The sequence below is a fragment of the Halichoerus grypus genome, chromosome 1 (genome assembly GCF_964656455.1).
Source record: "Halichoerus grypus chromosome 1, mHalGry1.hap1.1, whole genome shotgun sequence".
Lineage (NCBI taxonomy): Eukaryota > Metazoa > Chordata > Mammalia > Carnivora > Phocidae > Halichoerus > Halichoerus grypus.
This window is the reverse complement of record NC_135712.1, coordinates 124,758,760-124,779,732: the sequence shown is the minus strand read 5'-3', so window position 1 is coordinate 124,779,732 and position 20,973 is coordinate 124,758,760. Positions and strand designations below refer to the sequence as shown.

Below are 20,973 nucleotides of genomic sequence, written 5' to 3'. Positions count from 1 at the left end.
CATCAAGTCGGGGATGCAAAGTTGCTGGAAAAAGTCCTTGAATATTCCCAATTTTTCCACTTGTTGGATTCCCTTTCACGTGGGCAGGTAGGCTGGCTCAGGAAGACATGTTCTTTCGGATCCTACTGGGTTGCTCATCAATATTACTGCCGAGTCCCTACACTTGCCCTGAAAATACTTCACCCACAGCCATGGGGGCTAACTGTTCCCCTCAAGTGCCCACAACCTGTAGGGCTGCCTGCTGCCCAGTGGTCAGCCTGACTGCTAGCCCACATCCTGACTGGGAACTTGATTGTCCTGACTGGCCCACGGAGACAGATACTTTGTTTCTACTGTAACATCTGAGACTGAGAATGGTTTTCTCTTTTATGGATCAGAGTGACATGTTTTCTTGGGCACAGGGCAAGAGTGGTGATACCACAGCAAGGTCACGAGGCAGGGCCCCAGAATGTGCCACACACACGAACACCCTCTGCTCGTGTCCAGGCAGAGGGCAAGCATGGTGCCCAGGCTCTTGCACAGCTCTGGGACTCCTTGTGCTGGGTGGGGCCGGGGGGGTAAGGATAAAGCCGCCTTTGGACACCCAATCCTACTGTGGAGTAACCACAGCATGTGGTCAAACAAAACCAGCTAGGACAAAGCTACCCATGGGAGGCTGCCCATCTGTGAGACTCTCCCAGACAGAAAAACATTATGTTCAAGAAACAGCAGTGACCCTGAGCTGCCACTCATGGGTATGGTCTGGCCAATGTTTAAGGACTAAGGCACTGGGGAGCATGGGGTGGGGGAGTGGGGGGGTTCAGAGGCAAGAGTGCTCAGGGACGATATACATGGGTGACACGCCAACTCCTCTACCCTTTCCTTTCCCCCTTTCTGTCCCAGTGTAGTCTCTCACTTGGGCAAAGACACCGATTTTAATTATTATTATTTTTTTATTAAAATACTGTTATACCCAGTGGAATGCAGCAGCAGTCCTGGTACAGGGTGGCATAACAAAACAGCCATGTTTACATTTTAAATATTTACGATAACTTAAACATACAGACACACATCATGGTCTTTGGCAGAAAACGTTCACAGCACAAAAAATACTTTAAAAGAAATACCAAATATTAATCCAAAATATATTAAGTTGTTTTTTTTTTCTTTCACGATATTTTTTTGCCTTTTTTTCTCTTTTTTTCTTCTTGCTTTGTAAACAATGCACATGAACCAAATGTATTTTTCAGCTTTAAAGAAGGGTAGAGGGATTTAAAAAAATATGCAATTGTCCAGCAAATGCAAATGTTTAAAAAGGGAACTTGAGGAATCACGGGAATAAAAGAACACATACCGGACTTAAAAACAGTAAAGGAAAAAACAAAGATTCAAGGAGAACTAAAAACAGTCAAGACAAACTACTAAAACCCACCCATCGGTCCTGGGGCTGAGCTGGGGGACTCTCTAAGACCAGAAGTCGAAGCCACGGCTGCTGGCAGGTCTGATTCCAAAGCACTGGCCCTGCTTCCGGGCACTGCTCGCCAGTAGCTTGAGGAGCCAGCCTCATGGGCGCCATTTTGTGATGGGGGCTCCATCCAGGGACGATTTGAGTCACATCTTGTAGCTCATTGACCAGTTTTTCACCAGCGTAGCTCCCCTCCCAATCCCTCCAGGTGGGAACAAAGACTCTGATGAGAACAAGGCAACTTATCCAGTTTCCTTCAAGAGAATTGGTGCTGGGAAGCCCCCCATGGCAGATGTCTGCGTGTGGCGGCTCATTTCATCTGGCTCAGGGTTCATAACCAAACCGACAGAATGTCCCAGGGACAGGAGCTGTGGAGCCATGTCAAGAGGCAGGTGATAGGGGTCCCGTGGGCATTTCAAAACAAGGCTCAAGGTGGAGGAAAAGACAGCCAATGTCACGTGGATCAACCAGTATCAAAATCCGTGGGCCAAGAACTTGAGAAGGGCAGAGAGCTGGGAGGCTAGTCAGCAGTTACAGGAACCGTGGCAGGGACAGGGAACAGAGAGGGCACAAATCTGAAGCGGCACGCTTCAATCTTCTGTTCCATAAGAAAGTGGGTTATGTACAAACTGCACAGCTTATCCCAGTCCACTTAAATGGCCCCTGCCCACTTCAAGTGAGGGGGCGAGGCTGTGGCTTCTGTAGGACTAACACCCTCAACAGTCCCCTGAAGATGCAAGTCTCAGCGATCTCAAGGAGGCAGTGAGGAGCTGAGGAGCAGATGAGGTGGGCTGGGACCACACTTAGCCACAGGGGAACAGCACGGCCGACTCTGTACTGAACCAGCCCATCTGGGGTCCGTGGGCAGCCATCTTGGGAAATCACTCTCCCAAACCAATATATGCCCTCCCTCCCTGCCTGAGTGCCAACTGGGGGTCCCGAGAAGGCTCAGCTCCCTTCTGGGTTTCCAGTTGCTACCCCAACAGTAAGCCTGGGGATCCTCATTCTGCATGGGCTCAGGAGGGATGTGGGGCTAAGAAGCAGGGTCTTCTGCATGCAGGCGTTCTCACGGCTCCCCCTCACCCCTGCAGCATCCTTAAGCCCCGGGCACCAGACGGTCAATGGGAGTGAATGCCTAGGTGGGGAAAGCAGGGCAGCAGCAGATGGAGGGGCTGCTGGAATGGCCGAGAGTAGCAGAGGGCAGAGGAGACAGGGTATGGTTCGGAGTCCCCGAGCACTACCTCCTTCAGATCAGTATCTCCACCATGTCCGACAAGTCCTGGACTCTGGATGTAGCAACAGAGTCTGGAGAGAGACAAGAGCACAGGCAAACGGCAGCGAGCGTTACAAGATTGCCCTTTTAAATCCTGGCACATTTTTAAGATAGGATCTCGCTTTACCAACATGGCCTTCCTCAACTGCCCAGGTGCCCGGGTTCCCTCCCCTGCCCCCCCCACCCCCCGCCGGCTTGGCCAACCGAGCACCAAGCTCTGCGCCCCCAGCTCTCCACCCAGATCGTCAACGTCCAATGTGGAAGACACATTTATTTATTTATAACTTTCAACTGGCTGGAGGCTCGGAGGGAGGGGGAGCCCTGAGGGACGGAGGGAGGCTGCAGCATTCTTCCCGAGCCTGTGGTTTTCTGGGACAGTGAGGCGCAGGCCCACCCCCGAGGGCTAATGTGAAAGGGAAGAAAACATTTAAAAGGCCATCTTCTCAAATATCTCTGTCTTGGACTCTTTTTAAACAAACTCTTCTAACTGGAGATTGCCATCAGGTCACTCGCCAAACTGCATGATCTTAGATGCTTAGATTGGCAAGGAAATATGTAAGGCAGGCTATGAAGGAGGAGACGAAGCGCCTCCCGCGCAGGCGCTCTCTCTCTGAACTCGGGATCTGTCTGTGATCAGGCCTTTCAGCTCCTCCCATCCGTGCATCCAACCAGCCCTCACGTCCACACGGAGGTGGCCCGCGCAGCCTGCTCGCCGGCACTGTGCTCGGCTCCCCGTGGAGTGCAGTGAGCCACGGGGTCTGGGAACAAAGAGCCTGGTGCTCCAGCTCACACCCCAGCGCACCCGCAGCCCTGCGCAGCACAGAAGTCCCGGGAAGGGGCACTTACCCAGTGAGGCTGTTCTCTGGCCCCCGCTGTACCCCAGGAGGCTGTCGGGATCCAGTCCCAGGCAAGCGGCCGCGCTGTCCGGGGGACCGTCGGTCTGGGTGCTCCCATCTCTGCTCCCGTGTTTGGCATGAGCAGGGAGGGGAGCTGTGACCACTGGCTCCTCCTCGGGGGCCCGGTCTGCTGGAAAGGCAGGAGGCCGACAGTGACTGCCTCACGAAGGCAGTGGTAGCCCCATGAAGGACACCTCAAATTAACCGTACCAACTGGGGGTGCGAGGTGGTACGGGCTGCTCTTGATTTGCACGAACTTCGATTAAGATTCGGGACTCCTGTTTCCAAACAGGAATAACTATCAGGTTGGACTGGTTTCCAGACCTCTTAAGTGGCAGAACCCTTCTTAGCGCGTTGCATCTTAAAACCAGTGGGGACTCTGGAATTTCTGTGGCATCTGCTCAGACGGAGGAGCAGAGGAGCTTGCCTGCAAGGTTCATCTGCCCAGGAAGCTCTATTTTTGCTTAGATGGCAAGTGGCTGGGATCCAGGGTGCTGGAATTTACGGAGATGGGGACTAGAGCATGCCCCCTCACACCAGCAGGATAGCGGTGGGCTGGAGGGTCACCGCAGCCAGCGTGGAAGCTGGCTCCCTCAGGCAAGGGGTCAGGAAGCCCCAACTCCTCTGAGCCTCAGTTCTGGGAGCAAAGGCCTGACAGCAACCTAGCCCTCTACCTCTGCCTCCCACCCGCCTCCTCGCACCTGTAGCCAGCCGGGCAGGGGCATCCACTTGTCGCTCACTAGAGGAAAGACCTTGCCAGCCCTGGGTCCCTGCCGCGGCAGCCACGAAGACAGACGGCACAGACTTGGCGGGCCTCAGGGAGCCCTGCGTGGCCTTGCCCGGCTCTTTCCTGGAGCGCTGCTGAAGGACCTTGATCACTGCATCCTTCTCCAGGATCTGGGCATGGAGCACCTTCAACCTGAGGGGCGACAGGCCACGCTCACATGGTCAGACCCGCAAATCCAGTGGCCTTTACCCTCCCCACCTCATGAAAGCTGGAGGGAGCCTTCAGAAATGTCATCAGAGTTCTGAAATCCGAAGCCCTGAAAACTACCAGTGCACGAGCACTGGGCCCTTCTTATGGCAGCAAAGGCAGGTCAAGGGGTGGGTTGGATTCATCGGATGACAGCAACAGCACGACCCTTGCCCGGTGGGGCAATACCCCAGAGCTGCTGACCATCCAATGGGCTCAGCTGATGTGCTTGTGCTTTTGAGTTGGACATAGGTCGAACAGAAATCTTGTGGGGCCTCTGAGGTTGTTTTTGGAGAGAAAACACTAGCTATCCAAAGCCAGGGACTGAGTCCACCTTCCTTCTGGGGTGGCACATGGTGTGGACTCAGCTGGAAAGTCTTACTCTCCGACTGACTGGGGGTGGGGGTGGGGGAGCAGGCAGAGGCCAGAGCCTTGGATGGCATCTGACGCCTCCACAGCCAAGGTCTCCTGGGCAGACCAAGGAGTCGGTTGGTATCTCTGGGAAAGAACACGTGCGTGATGCCTGGTGTGCCAGACATGCGGGATCGGCCCAGAAGGTGAGGGCCTGCTGAGCCTCGTGGCCAGAGGGGCGTTTATCAGGGATTAAGGGCATGGCAGGGATTGGGCAGTGCACCCCCGCCCCCACCTCAGGGGGGCAATGCCAACGCCCAACCTGCTTTCCATCTCCTGATGCCTGTGGCCGCCAGTGAGCAGGCCCTCGTTGAAGCTGCTGCTGGGCGAAGGCTGGGGGGAGTGGCGGATGAGGGTAGTGTCGCGCTGGGCCGCGGCCGTGGCGGCTGCGTCCATGGCAAACTGCCTCATGGCACGCTCCTCCAAATACTTCTGCTCCCACTTGGTCATATCCGCCTCCAGCGCCAGGATTTGCTCCTCCTTCTCCCGCAGTTGCTCTGACAGCCGCAGGGCGCTGAGCTCCGGGGATCCACTGCCACCACTGCCACCAGTGGGGGGGCCTGCCTGTCTCTGTGGAGAAGGGAGCACTGTGGTCAAGGGCAGAGGCTGGGGTGCGGTAGCCACGGGTCCTCACCCCTGCACGAGGGCTCTCACTTATGCACAGGGGCGTCCTCCGCCCTTCCCGGCAGACCTGCCCCTGTGCCCCGCGGCTACCGAAGATGAAGCAGGTGCTGTGGTTCCCCACACCCCCATGGACAAGGGCGCAGGAAAGATCAGGCCTGCCTCTGCATAGGGGACCCAAGAAAGTATCCTCCACTTTGGGAAAGGGGTGCTCTTAATAATTACACTGTGACAACTGGTGTAGACTAGGACCCACCTGGGCAGTCCAGGGCCTGTGGTCATTCTACCTCCGTGGGAAGGGTAAAGTGGGGAGCGGCGACAGAACTCTATCTGGCGTGTAAACACCAGAGTTACCATAACACAGCCCAAAGGGAGGATGAGGACTCAGGATCTGGGTTACCATCTGCCCTCACCATGTTGGGGAGACACCTAAGAGCTGGCTAGTCTTCCGCATCAAGGCTCCTGGGCTACTCTCTCGAGAGACCAAGGATGCTAAGCCCTGCTGCTGCTGAGGACCGAAGCCCAGGTCTTGAGTCCCCACGGCTGGCACCTGGCCAAGAAGCGAAGCCTCTTCTAAGGCTGGTTGGTGGCTGGGGGGAGCTGGGGGCAAGGCTGCAACACGGATCAGCCCGGCTTTCCAAGGGCGCCTCCACCTGGATCTCAGCAGGGACCCCCCAGGACTTCGGAACTGGCCTCCTCAGATGCTGCCCTCCCCCTGCCAGCTCGCCGCGTCTCCGAGCTCACCTGCTGTGCACGCAGGGCCTTGAGTTCCTGCTCTAGGCGTGTCCGCAGACGGAGCTCCAGCAGCTCCCGCTTCTCACAGGCCGCCTGCAGCTGCCCCAGGGCCTGCTGCAGCCGCTCCACCTTCTCCACGTAGGCCTGCTTCTTGCGCAGCTCCCCCTCGGCTCGAGCGGCCCGGCCCTGCGCATTGCTCAGAGCCTGCTCCAGCAGCTCGGCGCGCCTCCGCTGGTCCTCGATGGCGCCGCGCAGCAGGGCCGTCTCCCGCTCCAGCTTCTCCTGCTCCTGCTGCTGCTCATAGCCTGCGGGGGGGTGGGGGTGGGGGGGGGCCTCAGTCAGGGACAGCAACCCCGCGGCAGTCCGACCGAGCACCTAGCACATACCGGGCTCTGCACTGAGGGCCGGACCAGCATGCCTGCATCGTATCCTCTCCACAACCCTAGGAGGTAGGCACTGTCATCACCACCGCCAGGACATGCGGGAGGGACAGGTTACGTCACAAATAAATGGCAGCACTGGCCCCGGGCCCTTGCAGTAGTAACCGGGCCACACTGCCTTTTTGCTGGGACATGAGCAGCCCCAAACACTGTCTACTTGTGCCAGGTGTCACCATTTCCAAAACACATTCACAATGTTCCTTGAGCCTCATGATGACACTAGAGTCTGGCCTGATAAGAACTGTGATAGGAACCCATGACGGATGAGAAGGCGCAGGTGGACTGCGACAGGACCATCGTTCCAGTGAGAGAATGAAGGAACAGGGAAGAGAAGAAGCTCCACTGGCTGCACCACGAGCCAGGCACGTACACATCTCATTCCCCTGAAGCCCCTCGAGGTAGGGTATGTGACCCCCAACATAGTGGGGAAGAAACACCGGTAACTGGTGCTGCTAAAGTGGGGACCCAAGTCAGCCTGGCCTCCAAAGGACCAGGATGCTTCTGGCTGTGGTGGGAGGCCCTCACACCCAGAGGCCTCTCAAAGTGGGCTCCAGGACTCATTCTGTGGGGGTCCCCAGAATAGTGCTACATTTCCTTCCTTGGCCTGGGGGACCACTGAGATGTAGGCAACAGGGCTCATAAAGAAATGCAAACTTTGCAGCATAATGAAAATGACTATAGTCCAAAGATTTGTGTCTAAGATCCTAGCTATCCCAACTTTTAAATCATCTTTTTTGCTTGCCAGGAGAACTCTGCCCAGGGGCCCACGTCACATTGTGGGGCCAAGCAAGACCCAAGCCAGACCACGCAGTCCTCCAGCTGATGCTCTAGGTGTAAATCCACCTCCCATTCACCTGCCCTTTGGGAATTGAGCCTGGCCCCCCCCAAGAGGGTGTCGGGGGGGGAGGGACCCGCCTCACTGGAGGGTAAAAGGGGGTGGGCTCTAGGGCCTGCCCGATGAACTCAAAGGCACGGTCTCTGAAGCAGCACTCTCACAGTACAGTGGAATTTTCTGCTGTAATAAAATTGTTCTGTACTGTGCCAACCTGTGCCCAAGGGCCATGAGCGCCTCGTGCCTACCGAGCACTTGCAATATGGCTAGTGTGAGGAAAGAACCGAATTTTTCCTTTTATTTAAATTAATTTTAATCTTTGGGCCACATGCAGCTGAGTACCTATCACATGGGACAGGTTCTGGAATAGAAGAGTGAAGGCTTGGGACCTGGGTAGGCAAAGGGAGGATTCATTTACTCAGGGCCCTGGGGCAGGAGAAGGAGGACACAGGCAACCCAGGTCAGCTCCGGCTCAATCTGGATTTTTTCAAGGCCGGGCCCAGGCTGGCTTTACTCTTTGGTGTGGAGGGAAAAGATGAGGAAGCTGAATAATATTGAAATTGAGGCATCCAAAGGGGGCTGAATTAGCGTCTAAGGAGTGTGGTGGAGGGGTGGGCAGAGAGTAGATTGCGGATTTGGGCCTAAAAGCAATGACCCCTTCCTGTATGTGCTCTAAGAGCCCACGGCTTACAGAATTTAACAGGCAGCAGCCTCGAATCCCAGTCTTACTATGACTGCCCCATCTTCTAGTCCCAGAACCTGAGGCTCTGGCAAGAAGGAAATGCCCAACGGGAAACTGCTGAGAGAGCTAGGCTCAGGACTCAAGTCCATATCCCCAGGGAGGGGAGGGCAGGGCCAGACCGGAGCAGCCAAAGCCCGGGGTCTGTACCAAAAGCAGGCATTGGGGACAATGATCACACTTTCCTACTACTGTTGACTGACCCCAGAAAAAGTGAGGTCAACCCTAGACTTTTTCCCTGGGAGCTTTGTGTCTTCTCCATGGGTATTAAGGAACAAGGAAGAGCTGCTTGGCTCTCCTCAGCCTTTGGCGAGGGGTGGGGGGACCCAGCCTTATGTCTCCCGCAGCTTCCTGCTGCCTTGCACCTCTAAGGCCCTGGCAGGGGCTGGGAGGCCTCAGCCTCGGCCATCCCCAGCTACTGGGATGAAACCACGGGCTTGTCTTGTCTGCTGGGAGAGCTCCTGGGCCGGGGTGGGAGACGGGGAGGGGGCCAAGGGCAGGCAGGAAGGTTGAGCTGCGCAGGAAGAAGGGGGATACGCCTTCCACCTTGGAGAAAGCCACCACTCGGCCCACCAGCCCTGTCCCTTTGTCCCAGTCGCTCTGGGCCGCGCGGGAGGAAGCAGCGGGGGGGGCGGGGGGGGCGGGCCGGAGCGGAACAGCCCCACGGCCCAGGAATGCCAGGCATCCAGGTCACCCGCGGCTTCCAGATTAATGGCTCCAGTTAGGAGCCAAGAACAGCCTGGCGCTTCTCGCTCCCCGGGGAGCGGAAACGCCTCCAGGCCGGCCTCCCCCCCCTTCACCCCTCCTCTGCCAGCTCCCAGAGACCTGCCTAGCGACTTCCTTTCTGTGGCAGCATCGCACCCCCAAAGCCTACCCTCTCCTACAGGACACCCCCATTCTGCCTCCTGCCAGGAACCCATCCCCCCAGACTCCTAAGGGCTACACTAAGGGCTGCCCCCTCCCTGTCCTTCCCCACCACCATCACCTCTCTCCAGGGACCCAAAGTCATTGCCACCTTGCTCGGCTCTTTATGGCCTAGCCTACCTCCTGCTCAACCCCCACCCCCCCCAATCCCTTCAGTGTCGTGTCCCCCCATTCGCTGTTCTGGACAGCTCTGACCAGGGCTCTGGGCTCTGAGCCCTCCTTGATGAAGGAGGAGGTGCTACCAGCCAGAGTTCAGTCCTCAAGCTGCTCCCCGACTTCTGGACACCCCGTACTACCCAGGCCCCTCATACATACTAGGCTTCCTCAAAGCCACCCTCACCAGGACAGCAGCCACCCCCATTCCATGTCTCTGCAAAGGCCCAAACACCACTACAGCATAGTAGGAACTTACTGCCTCTCTGTCTAGAAGAGCTTCTTCCTGCTGCTGAGCTCAGGGCTTCCTTTAGTCCCATTCCATGCACCTCCACCTGAGCCATCCCACTGCACCAGCCCCCAGCCTGAGCTGCCTCTGGCTGGAGTATTTCCTCCTCTGGCCATCACCGCCCCTGCCATCCCTACAGAGCCTCTCTCTCTGGCCAGTGGGGACTTCCCAGTCACTAGTCTCCAAGGCCAGCGACACCTCTGTTCCCTTGAATCTGTAGTTAGAAGACCCTGCTTCTTTCTCAAGCTCAACCCCTCTCACTCGACCTCTCTGCCCTGGTACCTTCCAGGGCCTGCACCTACCCTCTGCCCAATTCCTGACAGGGGTTTAGCATGGTGCTGCTAATGAACAAATGACTGATTGAATAGACTAGTCAATAGGGAATTCATCCACTGTCTTCCAGAAGCTTTCCACCACCCCCATTAGAGCAGCTTCCTAAACCCCTTCTTCAGACTGTACCTGCTGGTTAAGCTCCAGGAACCCACTTGCGGTTGTCTGCGGGCACCCCCACTTGGCCAGCTTGTTATGGCCCAATTGCATCATGCTCCCCAGCTTCTCACATTCCAACTGGGCCCCCCTAACCTTCCCGCTGCCTGGAATGCCCTGCGGAACCCAGCATTCCTTCTCTCTGCTCCCACTTGCCTCCAGGGCTATCCGGCCTCCCCCACTGCCCGGTGCACCTTGAGTTCTGAAGGGTACCCTACTGACATGGCACACAGCCCAGCAAGTCACTGCGCCGCAGCGGTCCCTCTGGTAGCCACTCATCTCTCCAGTGAATACAGAACCAGATCTTATTCTCTGGAAGCCACCCCTCCCAGCCAGGACCCTTCAGGGCTGGGTGCAGAGTAGGCACTCAGTAATCCTGTGCTCGAAGCACTGCTCTGACAGCAGGGAGGGCCGATCCTCCTGTGTCCCCTGTCACTGCCACGGTCTCACCACCCACTTATCTGTCCAGGCGTCTGAGTGGGAGCCCTACTCACTCTGAGCAAGCAGCTTGGCCACCATGTCCTGACTTCCTGCCTGGGCCTCCTGGGTCTTGGTTGCCAGACGGCGGTTGGCAGATTCCAATCTCTCTGTTTCAAATGAAGGAAAAATGTTTTAAGGAAAGATGTTCGAGTATCAGGTGAAGCTGCCTGCCCGGGTGTCCCCTGGGGTCCTGTCTATGGGGCTGCACCCTCCAAACCAGGGAGGGGTTGATAGGGAAGCCCTGGGTGCGCTCAGGGCCTAACGAGGAGGGAGACTCTGGGCCACACGGGTGAGGGTTCCACAAGAGGCTCCAAGGCGTAGGACAGACACAAGCATCCCCCTGTCCAGGTGGCTCCCAAGGAGTTTCAAACTGGCCCCCTTTGAGCCACTTCACACTTCCTTTTGCAGAGGGCAGAGATTCTGAATTCCTCCCTAGACCAGAGGAATCAAGGCCTCCACAGACGCTCGCCACCCCCTCACCCTGGGTGCCCTCTCTCACCTCTAAGATCCCTGTTGAAGTCCTGCAGCCTCCTCATTTCACTGTCCATTTTGTTCCGCATGGTCTTCTCCAGGGCCTCCCGCTTGGAAGAGGCTCTTGTCAGGCTCTCGTGGGCCTCAGAGAGCCTCTGGATTTCACTTTCCAGCTGCAAGAGGCAGACAGGAGAGCTGAAGGAAGGGGAGAGAGCCCAGAGTGTGTGTGGCATCAGCGGCCCATCCACAGGCCCGGGCAGCTCTGCTCTCTCCAGCAGAAAGGGTGCGAGAGGAGAGGATCAAAGGCAATAGCAAAACAATCCAGGTGGCTATAGGGGGACGGTCAGAAGCTTGTGGCCTCCAGAGATGAATCAGACACTAGAACCAGCAAGCAAGGGTCCCCTCAGTTGTGCCAAGGTCCCGATGCTGAGTGAACCAGGGCTGAGTCTCTGGAAGTGGCTGCCTCAGAGGGACTCAACACAGCCTTTCTGCACCCGACATCCAGAAAGAAGCATTTTGCTTTTGTCCAGGTTCTACTGAGAATCTGAGCTCTGTCGGCCAGGACTGGGCACAAAAGGACTCCAGCCATGTTCTGGGGGGGTTGAGCTATCTGGGACACCACGGGACAGCCACAGGAGGCCTGAGGCCACCTGTCAAAGCTGAACGCACACTGCTGGTAAACCTTCACGAAAGAACGGGGCACCAGCCCCCAGCCTGAGCTGCCTCTGGCTGGAGCATTTCCTCCTCTGGCCATCACCGTCCACTGCAGAGGGCCAGCCTGGCCCCAGCTGCCCCTCCCACTTGGCGGCTGGCAGGTTCCGCACGTGCTCCGAGCTGGCCTGGGATTCCAATAAGTAGCCCGTTTTTTCCAAGAGGAGGGGCTTTCGCTTGGGCCCGGGCTGGCCTAGAACAGACTGGCTGTTGTGTGGGGGACACAAAGGGCTCTCTGTGGGAGGTGTCCGCAGGAGGGGGTGTGTGCAGGGAGCCGGTGAATGGGCTCTTTCTAATCACCACCGGCTAGCAACTGCTCACACCCCAGGCCTGCTCTGCTGGCCTCGAGGCTGCTCCCCAGCTGTCCAGAGTCAGCGAGGGAGGGCATGGGAAGGACGAGGGGTGGGCAGCAGCTCCTCCCCCACCCCGCCCCTCCGGGGCCCCAGCAGGGCCTACCTTCTCCATGCGGCCGGCCTTCTCTGCCGAGCTCTCCAGCTCCCTCTGTAGCCTCTCGTTGTCCCTCTGCAGCCTGGCATTCTCCCTCAGCACAGTCTCCACCTGGGCCAGGTGGGCACTGCCCGAGGCGGCGGCGGCGGCCGGGGTGCTCGCTGGCCCCTCGCCCTCAGGTGCACTGAGGGAGCCGAGGGGGCCGTGGCCGAGGGCAGCTGGGTGTGGCGGCAGGGGCTGCTCCTGGGGCGCCTGTAAGTACTGGTAGTGCTGCTGCTGCTGGAGGAACACGGGCGGCACCTGGGCCTGCAGGATCCTGGTGAACAGGACACACGGTGCTCAGAGGCTGCCCACACCCCACGGCTCCCGGCCCTCCTGGCACACTGGGGAGTCTCCACACAACACCAGGCAGTGACCAGTGGTGTCTACCCAGGACCCTCGAGGGCCAAGGGAGCGGGGCTAGCGGGGTTAACATCCGGATGCTTGTTTCACACCCTGCAGCACTGTGGCCAAGGCCCTGGGGATCAGCCTGAGTAGTCCCGGACCTTATGAGCAACCAGTACTTAAACAAGGCATCTTAAGCAATGCGCACTTGACCTCTCTAATCCACAGGAGGTTCTTTTTGGGTCTGGAGGCCACATCGATCATGACTGAGCACACAGCCACCCAGGCCCCTGGGCCACTTGGTGGCTGTTTGAAGCACCTGCCACGGCAGCACACCCACGTTTTCCTCCCTCCTATTTCGGGTCCCCTCACCCGTCGCAGAAACATTTTTTGAATACTGTGGCTAAGGGCAGAGTGGTGAGATAGATGTCGGGGGGGAGGAGGGTGGGGGAAGAGCCTGAGCTCCCAAGTCTGACAAAATCGGCCCTCAAATCCCCGGGGCGCTGGCATGCCTCTGCTACATCATGAGGGTCAGCATTTCCCGCCGCAAGGGGCTGGCCAGGCCTACACAAAGCCCGGCAGGAGGCTGGGCCGACAGCACGTGCTCCCACCATGGCGGCCCATCCTCTACCTCTCCCAGTGGTGACTGCAGCATAGTGTCTGTTTAAAGAGCAAATGTGACCCACACACTGGATTTTCTTAGGCACAGGGGCCCCCGCTGAACCACTGCCACAGCCCGAGTTTAGGGACAATGTTCCACTGGCCTCTAGCAATGCAGTAATGTCACCCTCAGAGCCCCATTAAGGGAAGGAGCAAAGAGCAAGAGGCATGGGGGTGGAGGTTGGTCACAGAGCCTTTCTGGGGCCTTGGGGCTCCCAAGTGTAGAAGAACAGACTGCCTCCGTTCCACCAGGAATTTTCCAAGTCCCAGATGCTCCACGAGAACTGAATCCCACTCGTGGGTCCATCACCTCAGCACTCTCGCCCTCCCTCCCCGCTATAGCCTCCTTTCTCCTGCTCCCCTGAGGACCCTAGGCTAAAAGAAAAGTCCCTCCCCCAGGTTCCCAATGAACAATCCTTTTGTGATCTCTCTTTCTCTCACCGCCTAAGGTGGAGCTTCCAGGGCGAGCTGAGCAGAGGGTCCCCACTGGAATGTGCAAACTCCCCTGCACTGCTAAATGTGGGATTCTCGGGGTTGCTTCACCAACTTTCTCCCCCTGCACTGGGGCAGGCAGACACAACTGGCATTCTTTGGGGATGACTTAGCTCTGAGAAAGAATAGAGCTTTCCTTTCCCTTCACACTTGCTCTCCATTCCCCTGTTCTGCCCCTCCCTACCCTCCCTTTTTTGTTCTCCTGTGGTCTACTTCCTTTCCACGATATTATCTTTTCCTGACAGGGTTCAATAAGGCTGCTCCAAAAGAAGAAACCCGCGACTCAGCTTCCGAAACTCTCCCTGACCGAGCTCTGAGAAAGGAGCTAAGGTGGGGGAGGGGAGCACGAGAGGTGGAGGTTGGAGAAAACCCACAAGGCTCCATCCTCTGGTTCCTCCATACCAACACCATGGCGTCACTCGTTTCTCGAGAGCAAGGAAAGGCATCTATCCCGGGAAAAGGCCGAATGGTGGGAAAGCGGGTGACTAAATGAAGACTCAGCAAGCATGAAGAGAACCAGACTTCGACCTTGAGCCTTCCAGAGGAAAGGAGGCTGCAAATCCTCAGGTCCCTCTGGTGGGGTTTCCGGGACCAGCACGCGGGGAGATGGGGTGTGTGAACTGAGTGGTGTGTGTCCACTTCTCAGAAGGGGCCAGGCCAAGGGAGAAGCCTGGGGCAGAGCTGCATTTCTAGGAACCAGTATTCCTGCAAACCATCCGGGCTTTCTGCCTCCTCCTGGTCTCCTGCTTCCATTCTTGCCCCTCAGAATCCATTCTCTCTACCTGCAGCCCAAAGGACCTTTTTAAAGAGGTAAGCCAAATCGTATCCTCTCAAGGCTTCCCTTCACACTCAGAATCAAACTCTACATTCCCCAGCAGCCTTTTCCGAGCTCCCCAGAAAGGGGCTCGCCTGGACCCCAAGTCCTCTTCCCTAAGGGCTCCAGCCACCTGGAGCATAGGAAAGGAAACGCAAAGTAGCAAGAGGGCAGCTCCCGCCCCGGTGTAGGACAGGGAGAGGTCTCTAAGGAGGCCATCTGGTCCTTCCTGCCTCCCACTATCCACAGAAAGCCGACTGTCCACTTGGTCTTAACAATCTCCAGAGGAGGAGGTCCCACCTTCTCCCCACTTAGCTTGGAAACAGTTTGGCAATGATTCCCAACCCTTGTCTTTAGCAAGTTCTTTCAAAAACCTAACCTTTAACCCTCTGCTGTAACTGGTACCCCCCGGGAACCCTAGTTACTTGACTGCTACAGCTAATCACACAATGGCATCCATCTCCAAATGAAAGCAAAAGACACCACTAAGTTCTCCTGTGACCTGGGCTAAGTCCTGCTCTCCTCCAGGCATCAGCCCCTCCTCCTTGGGAAGGAGAGGGGTAGCCAACGGCCTTCCTCCGGTGCTTGCCAGCCATGGCACAAGGTGTTGTCTGGAGGCTCTCCACCCCGGGGGGCGGAAAGTGCTGGAAGAGAGTCAAGAGCTTTCGAAAGACCAGGCTGGGCAGTTACCTGACTTCGGCATGCTGGAAGTGTGGGCTCCCGCGGGTGCGGTACCGTGGGTCGGTGACAGCCGTGGCGGCCTCATGAGCTAGCAAAACATGTGGGTACTGAGGCGGAGGTCCACGGGGCTCTGGGCCCTCGGCGGGGGGGCCCCTGGATGCGGGGCCCTGCTGATTGCGGGCCAGCTGCGGGAAGCTGTGGGAGGAGCTCATATGGCTGGGGGCCCGGGCACCGTTCCTCTCCAGGGACAGCTGCAGGAGCCGTTCACTCAGGGAGCGCACATGCCCATGGCGCAGCTCCCGCAGGGCCTCATCCTGACTCCGATGGCCTCCTGGGGCCCCTCGGGGATCCCGGTCCCCCACATGTGGCCGGGGCCCCACCTGCTGGGCCGCATAGTACTGTGAGTGGGCCTTCGCCTCTTCATAGGTGGGCAGCTCCTCACCCTTGCTGGGCTGTGGGCACAGCCGGTAGAGGGTGTTCTCTGCCAGGTGGGTCTCACCGCCCTGGTGCTCTTGGCCCTGGGGTTCCTGCCTTGTGGCTTGTTGCAGCACCTGAGTGTCCTCGGGTGCCAAGATCTCCGCGGAGGCTTGGGGGCTCCCTGTGCCCCCGGCCCCGGCCCCACCCCGCAGGGCCTGCTGTTGGATGGCCAGCAGGGTGCGCGTCTCAGTCAGGTTGCCATAGCGCAGCTGCTCCTGGATGAGGCGGTGCAGGACTGTCCCGGAGGAGTCTTCCAGCGTCCTCATGCTTCCTTGGCTGGCACACACCCGCCTGGACAACGGCCGGTGGCACCTGGCCCCAGGGCACCTGGGAAGAGAGAAAGAAGAGCAATGAGGGGGAGCACGCGGGAAAGAGGGCAGGGGGTACTTTCCATTACGGCATGGCCCCAAGCATAGTGGCAGAGAGTGGAGGGTCACACGAGGCTCAGTTGCCAGTGCTGCCACCTACTGATTAAGGCAAGTTACCTACCCTTCGAGACTCAGTTTCCCCATCAGAAAAATGTAAAGAATGATGCTTGCCTCATGGAGTTGAAAATGAAGCGAGGCAATGGCTGCCGAGCGCCTGGTGCACTGTAAGTCCTGGGCGGACGCTGTCATTACAGTCATATTCGCGGGGACTTACTAGGCCTACAGACAGACTCCGGTCACCTCGAAGGTAATCAATCACCCAGGGACCACAGCCTCCCGCAGTCAGCTTCCCACTGAAAAGGCTGACGAGAGACTCCAGGGCAGGGGTAGCTCAGCTATGACCACTGAGCAGGCCAGTCCAGGGGTAGACAGGGTCCCAGTTTATTGGCAGGTGATAAAGAATGAGTGCAGCCTAGTAGAAGCCCTGGGCAAACAGCCCCCAACCCCCCTAGAATGCAGCGTGCCTGAGCCCTAGCCTTGACACAGCTAACTCACCACCGTCCACCCCCTTTACCATGCTGAACCCTCCCTGTCATGGGATGACCTTGGCAGTGACTCTGTAAGGTGAAAAAATGCATCTGGTTTGGTGAATAAGGGACGAGAGAAGAGAGGCTACCACAGGACCATGGTTTTGTGAAATGAAGCACAAAGAGGTCACCCATCGAGGTTTATGGGTCAGTCACACGGTCTGTGTGCTGACAGCAATTGCATGGGTGCTCCAGGAAAAACAAAGTATGGCACCATGTCTTTGATTTGATGACTGTCCCTCCTACACACACACACACACACACACCTGCTACTTGGAAAAGACCCCCATGGTCCTCTGCCACATGGGAGTGGGCACTCAGCATCTTGACATCAGCAACACCCATTTGAGCCAACTGGTGGAGTAAGGGAGCAAGAAAGAGGCTCTTGGTTGCAGGGACCTGAGGCTGGGGGCTGGAAGCCTAAAGTGCAGGGAGTATCTCCTGAGGAAGGTACTCCCTTCTGAGCTTGGGTTCTCAGTGGCTCATGTCCTGGAAGCCTGCCCCCCCTCACCCGGCTTCCTTCCTGGCTGCCCAGAAAGGAGGAGAGGGAGAGGAGTCTGGAAGGCAGCTCTGTCCCCATCCTTCCTGGCACCCAATCATGCCGCCCCCTCTCCCTACACACAGTAGGTGTGGAGATGCAAGACTCCAGAGTTACAGGAGGCAAAACAAACTGGCATCAATTCGCCCTAGAGTTTCATCCGCGGGGCATTTCCTAAAGTAATCAGTCTGGGCTGACTCCCGCTGAGAACGACGGGGCGGGGGTGGGGAGGTGAGGGAATGCAGAGTTCTCTGGCCAGATTCCTGGTCTCCTCCCCGCAGCAATGTGCCTGGGAGCGGGGAACACCTCCGGGGCCTCTCAGCCGAGTCTGCCCCCGTCAGACCCCTCAGATGCACACTCTTTCGGCGGAGCCGTTACTAAAATCTGGGACCACGACCCCAGCCGTGCACCTTTGCTGCACCAGCGCACCCGGCTCCCTGCAACCATCCCCCCCACCCTTCCTCAGTAAGCACGCAACTCTGGCTCTCGCTGGGGCTCACGCTCGCCTAAGGAACCCAGACGAGGGTCTCTAAGTCAGATTGCATCCCAGCCCGGGATCCCGCTCTGCCCGGACTCCAAGCCGACCACGAACACCCGGAGGCCGCCGGTGCGCCCAGAGCGAGCAGGCGAGGGTAGCCGGTAGCCCACGGAGTTCTTTAAGCGTCGCGGGTCCGCCTCCCTCCCGGCCTCCCGAGCCCTCTTTGTTTTCCAAATGCTCCAACGCTGACGTCACCGGGCTGGACGGCCGGCTGCATTCTTTCTAAGTGAGAGCCATTCCGTGGCTCCAGAGAGGATTTTCCAAGGAAGACAAAGAGGAGTTCTTGGACTAGTTGGGGGCAAAGACACCTGTAACCCCCACCTAACCAGTTCAACCCCAGGGCCCTGCAACTTGAACGCGAAGGGGCCCCTCCTGCCCTGTTCCGCGCCCCTCTCCCCAGCCCACGACCCAAAACATAGGACCCCGCTCTCCCCAAAGGCTGCCCCCCTCCCCCCGCCCCAGGGGACCGGCGCGCCAGCGAGAGCCCCCGACCCAGGCGCACCGCCCGGCGCCCGCAGCGAGGAACGGACTGGGCCGCCTTTGCGGCTTCCTCGAAAGGGCGCACTTCACGCTGAGGACGCTTGGTGCGTCGGGCTCCCGCTCCCGGAAAAGGGTGGGCTGCGCGGGGGCTCTGGCTCGGGCCGGACGCCTCTCTCCGCGCCCGCGCGCTCCCCGAAGCGCCCAAGCCGCCTTCCTTACCGCTGCGGCCCGCGGGTGCTCGGCGTAGTCAGACCCGACGACCCGGCCCGGCCCGGCCCGGCTCAGCTCGGCGGCGGAGGTGTGCACTCGGCGGTGGCGCCGACGCTCTGGCCGCTCGGGCCCCAGCGCGCAGCCCCAGGGTCGGCCCGCGCCGGAGGCGGCTGCTATGCCAGGAATGTGAGAGTTTCAGGTTCCCCCTCGGGATCAAAGCGAACCACAAATAACCTCTCAGCGCGCCGCCCTCCTCCGCCCTCCGCCTCCTCCCGCTCCCTCCTCCCGGCCCCCGCCTTCCTCCCGGGAGGCGGCGCTGCGGACCCGGCGGCCGGCCCCTGAGCTCCGTTCCCGGGCGGCCCAGGGCCCTCCAGGACGCCCTGCGCCTCTCCCGCCTCCCCCACCCCACCGCCGCGCTTTGCTCCGGGGCTGCTGGGGACGAATTAATCCGCTCGGCCATTACCGTCCCCGCCTTCCACTCACTCCTTCATCCCTGTCCGCGGAACGACCCCCGAAGATGGACAGTCGCGTGTCCCTGAGGGGTTCTGGGTTTTGCTGCGGGAGAGGGGCTCGGGGTGTGTGTGTGTGTGTGTGTGTGTGTGTGTGTGTGTGTGTGTGTACACAAGGGGAGGAAGACTGCAAAGATGTCCGTACCTGCCTGCCTGGCGTGTGTGCGTGTGTGTGTGTGTGTGCCTGGCGCGCGCGCGCGCGCGTGTGTGTGTGTGTGTGTACGCGAGGGGAGGAAGACTGCAAAGATGTCCGTACCTGCCTGCCTGCCTTGGACCCCAGCCCCGGCGAAGAGAAGACTGCTCCCAGCTCCAGCTGCTCCCTAACCCCCACTGTTTTCACCGCCAGCGGCAACCTTTGAATTGCCCTGTTACTGTTTACCAACACCTTCGCCAGCTCCTTTAGGGCCTGTCTCCACAGGAAGTGTGAATCTGGGTTGAAAATCTTCCGGTTAATTTGATCCACCTAACCCACTGAATCACCCGCCGCCAGGCGCTCGGTCCAGCTCTTCCGGAAAAAGGTACTAATCGGCACCCCTAAATTCACGCAGAGCGCACAGTGTGCCCCCACCCGCTTTTCCCCTCGTCCCGCCTGTCAGCCCTCCCAAATCATCCTGCCGGGGAGTTCTGTTATCATCCCTGTGTTATACACGAGGAAACCAAGGCTCAGGGAGGTTGATTAGCTTGCCCCAGGGTCACACAGAGCAGAAGTTGATGAAGCCAGGTAACCACAGCCTGCTCAGTTTTTCATTCTCAAAACCCTTCTGTTGCCACCAGGATCCAGGCTCCCTATAAAGGGACAGGACAGACCCTGGGAACCCTCCTCTCTCCATTCCAGTCTCTTCTTTATTTCCCCCTACACCCCTGCCAGTCAGGGACCTTCCCTGACTGCTATTCTTTATCTGGATGAAGTGCTTTCCTCTGCCCTTCGGACCCTTAACCCCCCACTATCCACTCGGCCGGTCCATCTGTGCTGGTACACACCTCTTCAGACTCGCCCTCCCCACCTGCCTTTCTCCTCTATGCCCACAGTTCAGGGTGCCATTCCTGAGCCCTGACCACACTGGGCCTCCCAACATCTGCATGTGGGGGACTCAGGCCCCTGTCCACTGGGAGAGTCAAGGCTGAGTCCTACCCCCCAGTAGGGTCCCCCTTCCCTCCTTCCTCCTTCCCTCATCATGAAGTTTACAAGTCCCAGATCTGCTGGAGTGACCAGAGACAAGAAAACTTTGTGCGTTCAAAGAGCCATTTACTAGCCAGGGACATTGTTAATTTTTAATAAATCCCTCCCCGAAAATGTGTATATGTGTGTGTGTGATTTACTTGTTAGCCAAATATTGCATTGCAAATAATGATTGGCTCTGAGACAAAGGAGAAAATAAGTCATTTGTGCCAAGCTAAGGGATATTTGGCCACCTAAGGATCATCTCACAAAGAGAAGCTAAGGCCAATACGCCTCTGTCCCAACTAGATACACTTGGTAGAAATTTTAGAAATGAAAAGGAAGAGAGAAGAAGAGGTCCCCAGATGGCCTTACCCCTTGGACAGCATTCTTCTTGGAGACACTTGGTGGAGGTATGAGAGTAGGCGGGGACATGTGCACTCTGGGGTTGCAAAATCAGGGGAAAGGTCATATGGTACAGTCTGGTCTTTCAGGGACATTTGGGGGGGCACCTGACAAAATGCTTGATAAACATTCTTTTTTTTTTTTTTTTAAAGATTTTATTTATTTATCCATAAGAGTCAGAGAGGCAGAGGGAGAAGCAGGCTCCCCGCTGAGCAGGGAGCCTGATGTGGGACTCGATCCCAGGACCCTGGGATCATGACCTGAGCCAAAGGCGGACGCTTAACCATCTGAGCCACCCAGGTGCCCCTTGACAAACATTCTTGAGATGGTTGCAGAAAGGGGCTGC

At 58.0% G+C, this 20,973-nt stretch overlaps 1 protein-coding gene and 1 long non-coding RNA gene across 6 annotated transcripts; one reads left to right on the top strand and one right to left on the bottom strand.

Annotated features, from left to right (window-relative positions):
- Window positions 1–912: 912 nt before the first annotated feature.
- On the bottom strand, window positions 913–16,578 carry AMOTL2 (angiomotin like 2). Of its 5 annotated transcripts, none has more exons than XM_036077086.2 (9): window positions 15,366–16,161; window positions 12,335–12,641; window positions 11,196–11,340; window positions 10,711–10,803; window positions 6,363–6,658; window positions 5,260–5,567; window positions 4,315–4,532; window positions 3,564–3,740; window positions 913–2,749 (listed from the first exon to the last, which is right to left on the bottom strand). In XM_036077086.2, exons 1-9 carry the CDS (start codon window positions 16,097–16,099, stop codon window positions 2,691–2,693), a joined length of 2,337 nt encoding a protein of 778 aa, XP_035932979.2. In that variant the 5' UTR covers window positions 16,100–16,161; the 3' UTR covers window positions 913–2,690. The 5 variants fall into 5 exon arrangements, with proteins under 5 accessions (XP_035932979.2, XP_035932974.2, XP_035932977.2 ...); XM_036077081.2 differs by having other exon boundaries at window positions 3,564–3,743; window positions 15,366–16,099; XM_078071662.1 differs by lacking the exon at window positions 913–2,749 and adding an exon at window positions 16,323–16,578 and having other exon boundaries at window positions 3,600–3,891; window positions 15,366–16,160.
- A 2,197-nt stretch (window positions 16,579–18,775) lies between these two features.
- Window positions 18,776–20,361, top strand: LOC118526089 (uncharacterized). Its single transcript, XR_004912463.2, has 2 exons — window positions 18,776–19,581; window positions 19,838–20,361. It is a non-coding gene; the product is annotated as an uncharacterized LOC118526089 (long non-coding RNA).
- Window positions 20,362–20,973: the final 612 nt, after the last annotated feature.

Excerpts from the sequence above, each read along its gene's own strand:
- AMOTL2 (XM_078071662.1), bottom strand. The coding sequence starts at position 16,459 with ATGACTGTAATGACAGCGTCCGCCCAGGACTTACAGTGCACCAGGCGC. Across the intron at positions 16,161-16,322 it reads GGGAAACTGAGTCTCGAAGG|GTGCCCTGGGGCCAGGTGCC; the intron begins GTAGGTAACTTG and ends CTCTCTTCCCAG. Across the intron at positions 5,568-6,362 it reads AGGCCCTGCGTGCACAGCAG|AGACAGGCAGGCCCCCCCAC; the intron begins GTGAGCTCGGAG and ends CCTTCTCCACAG.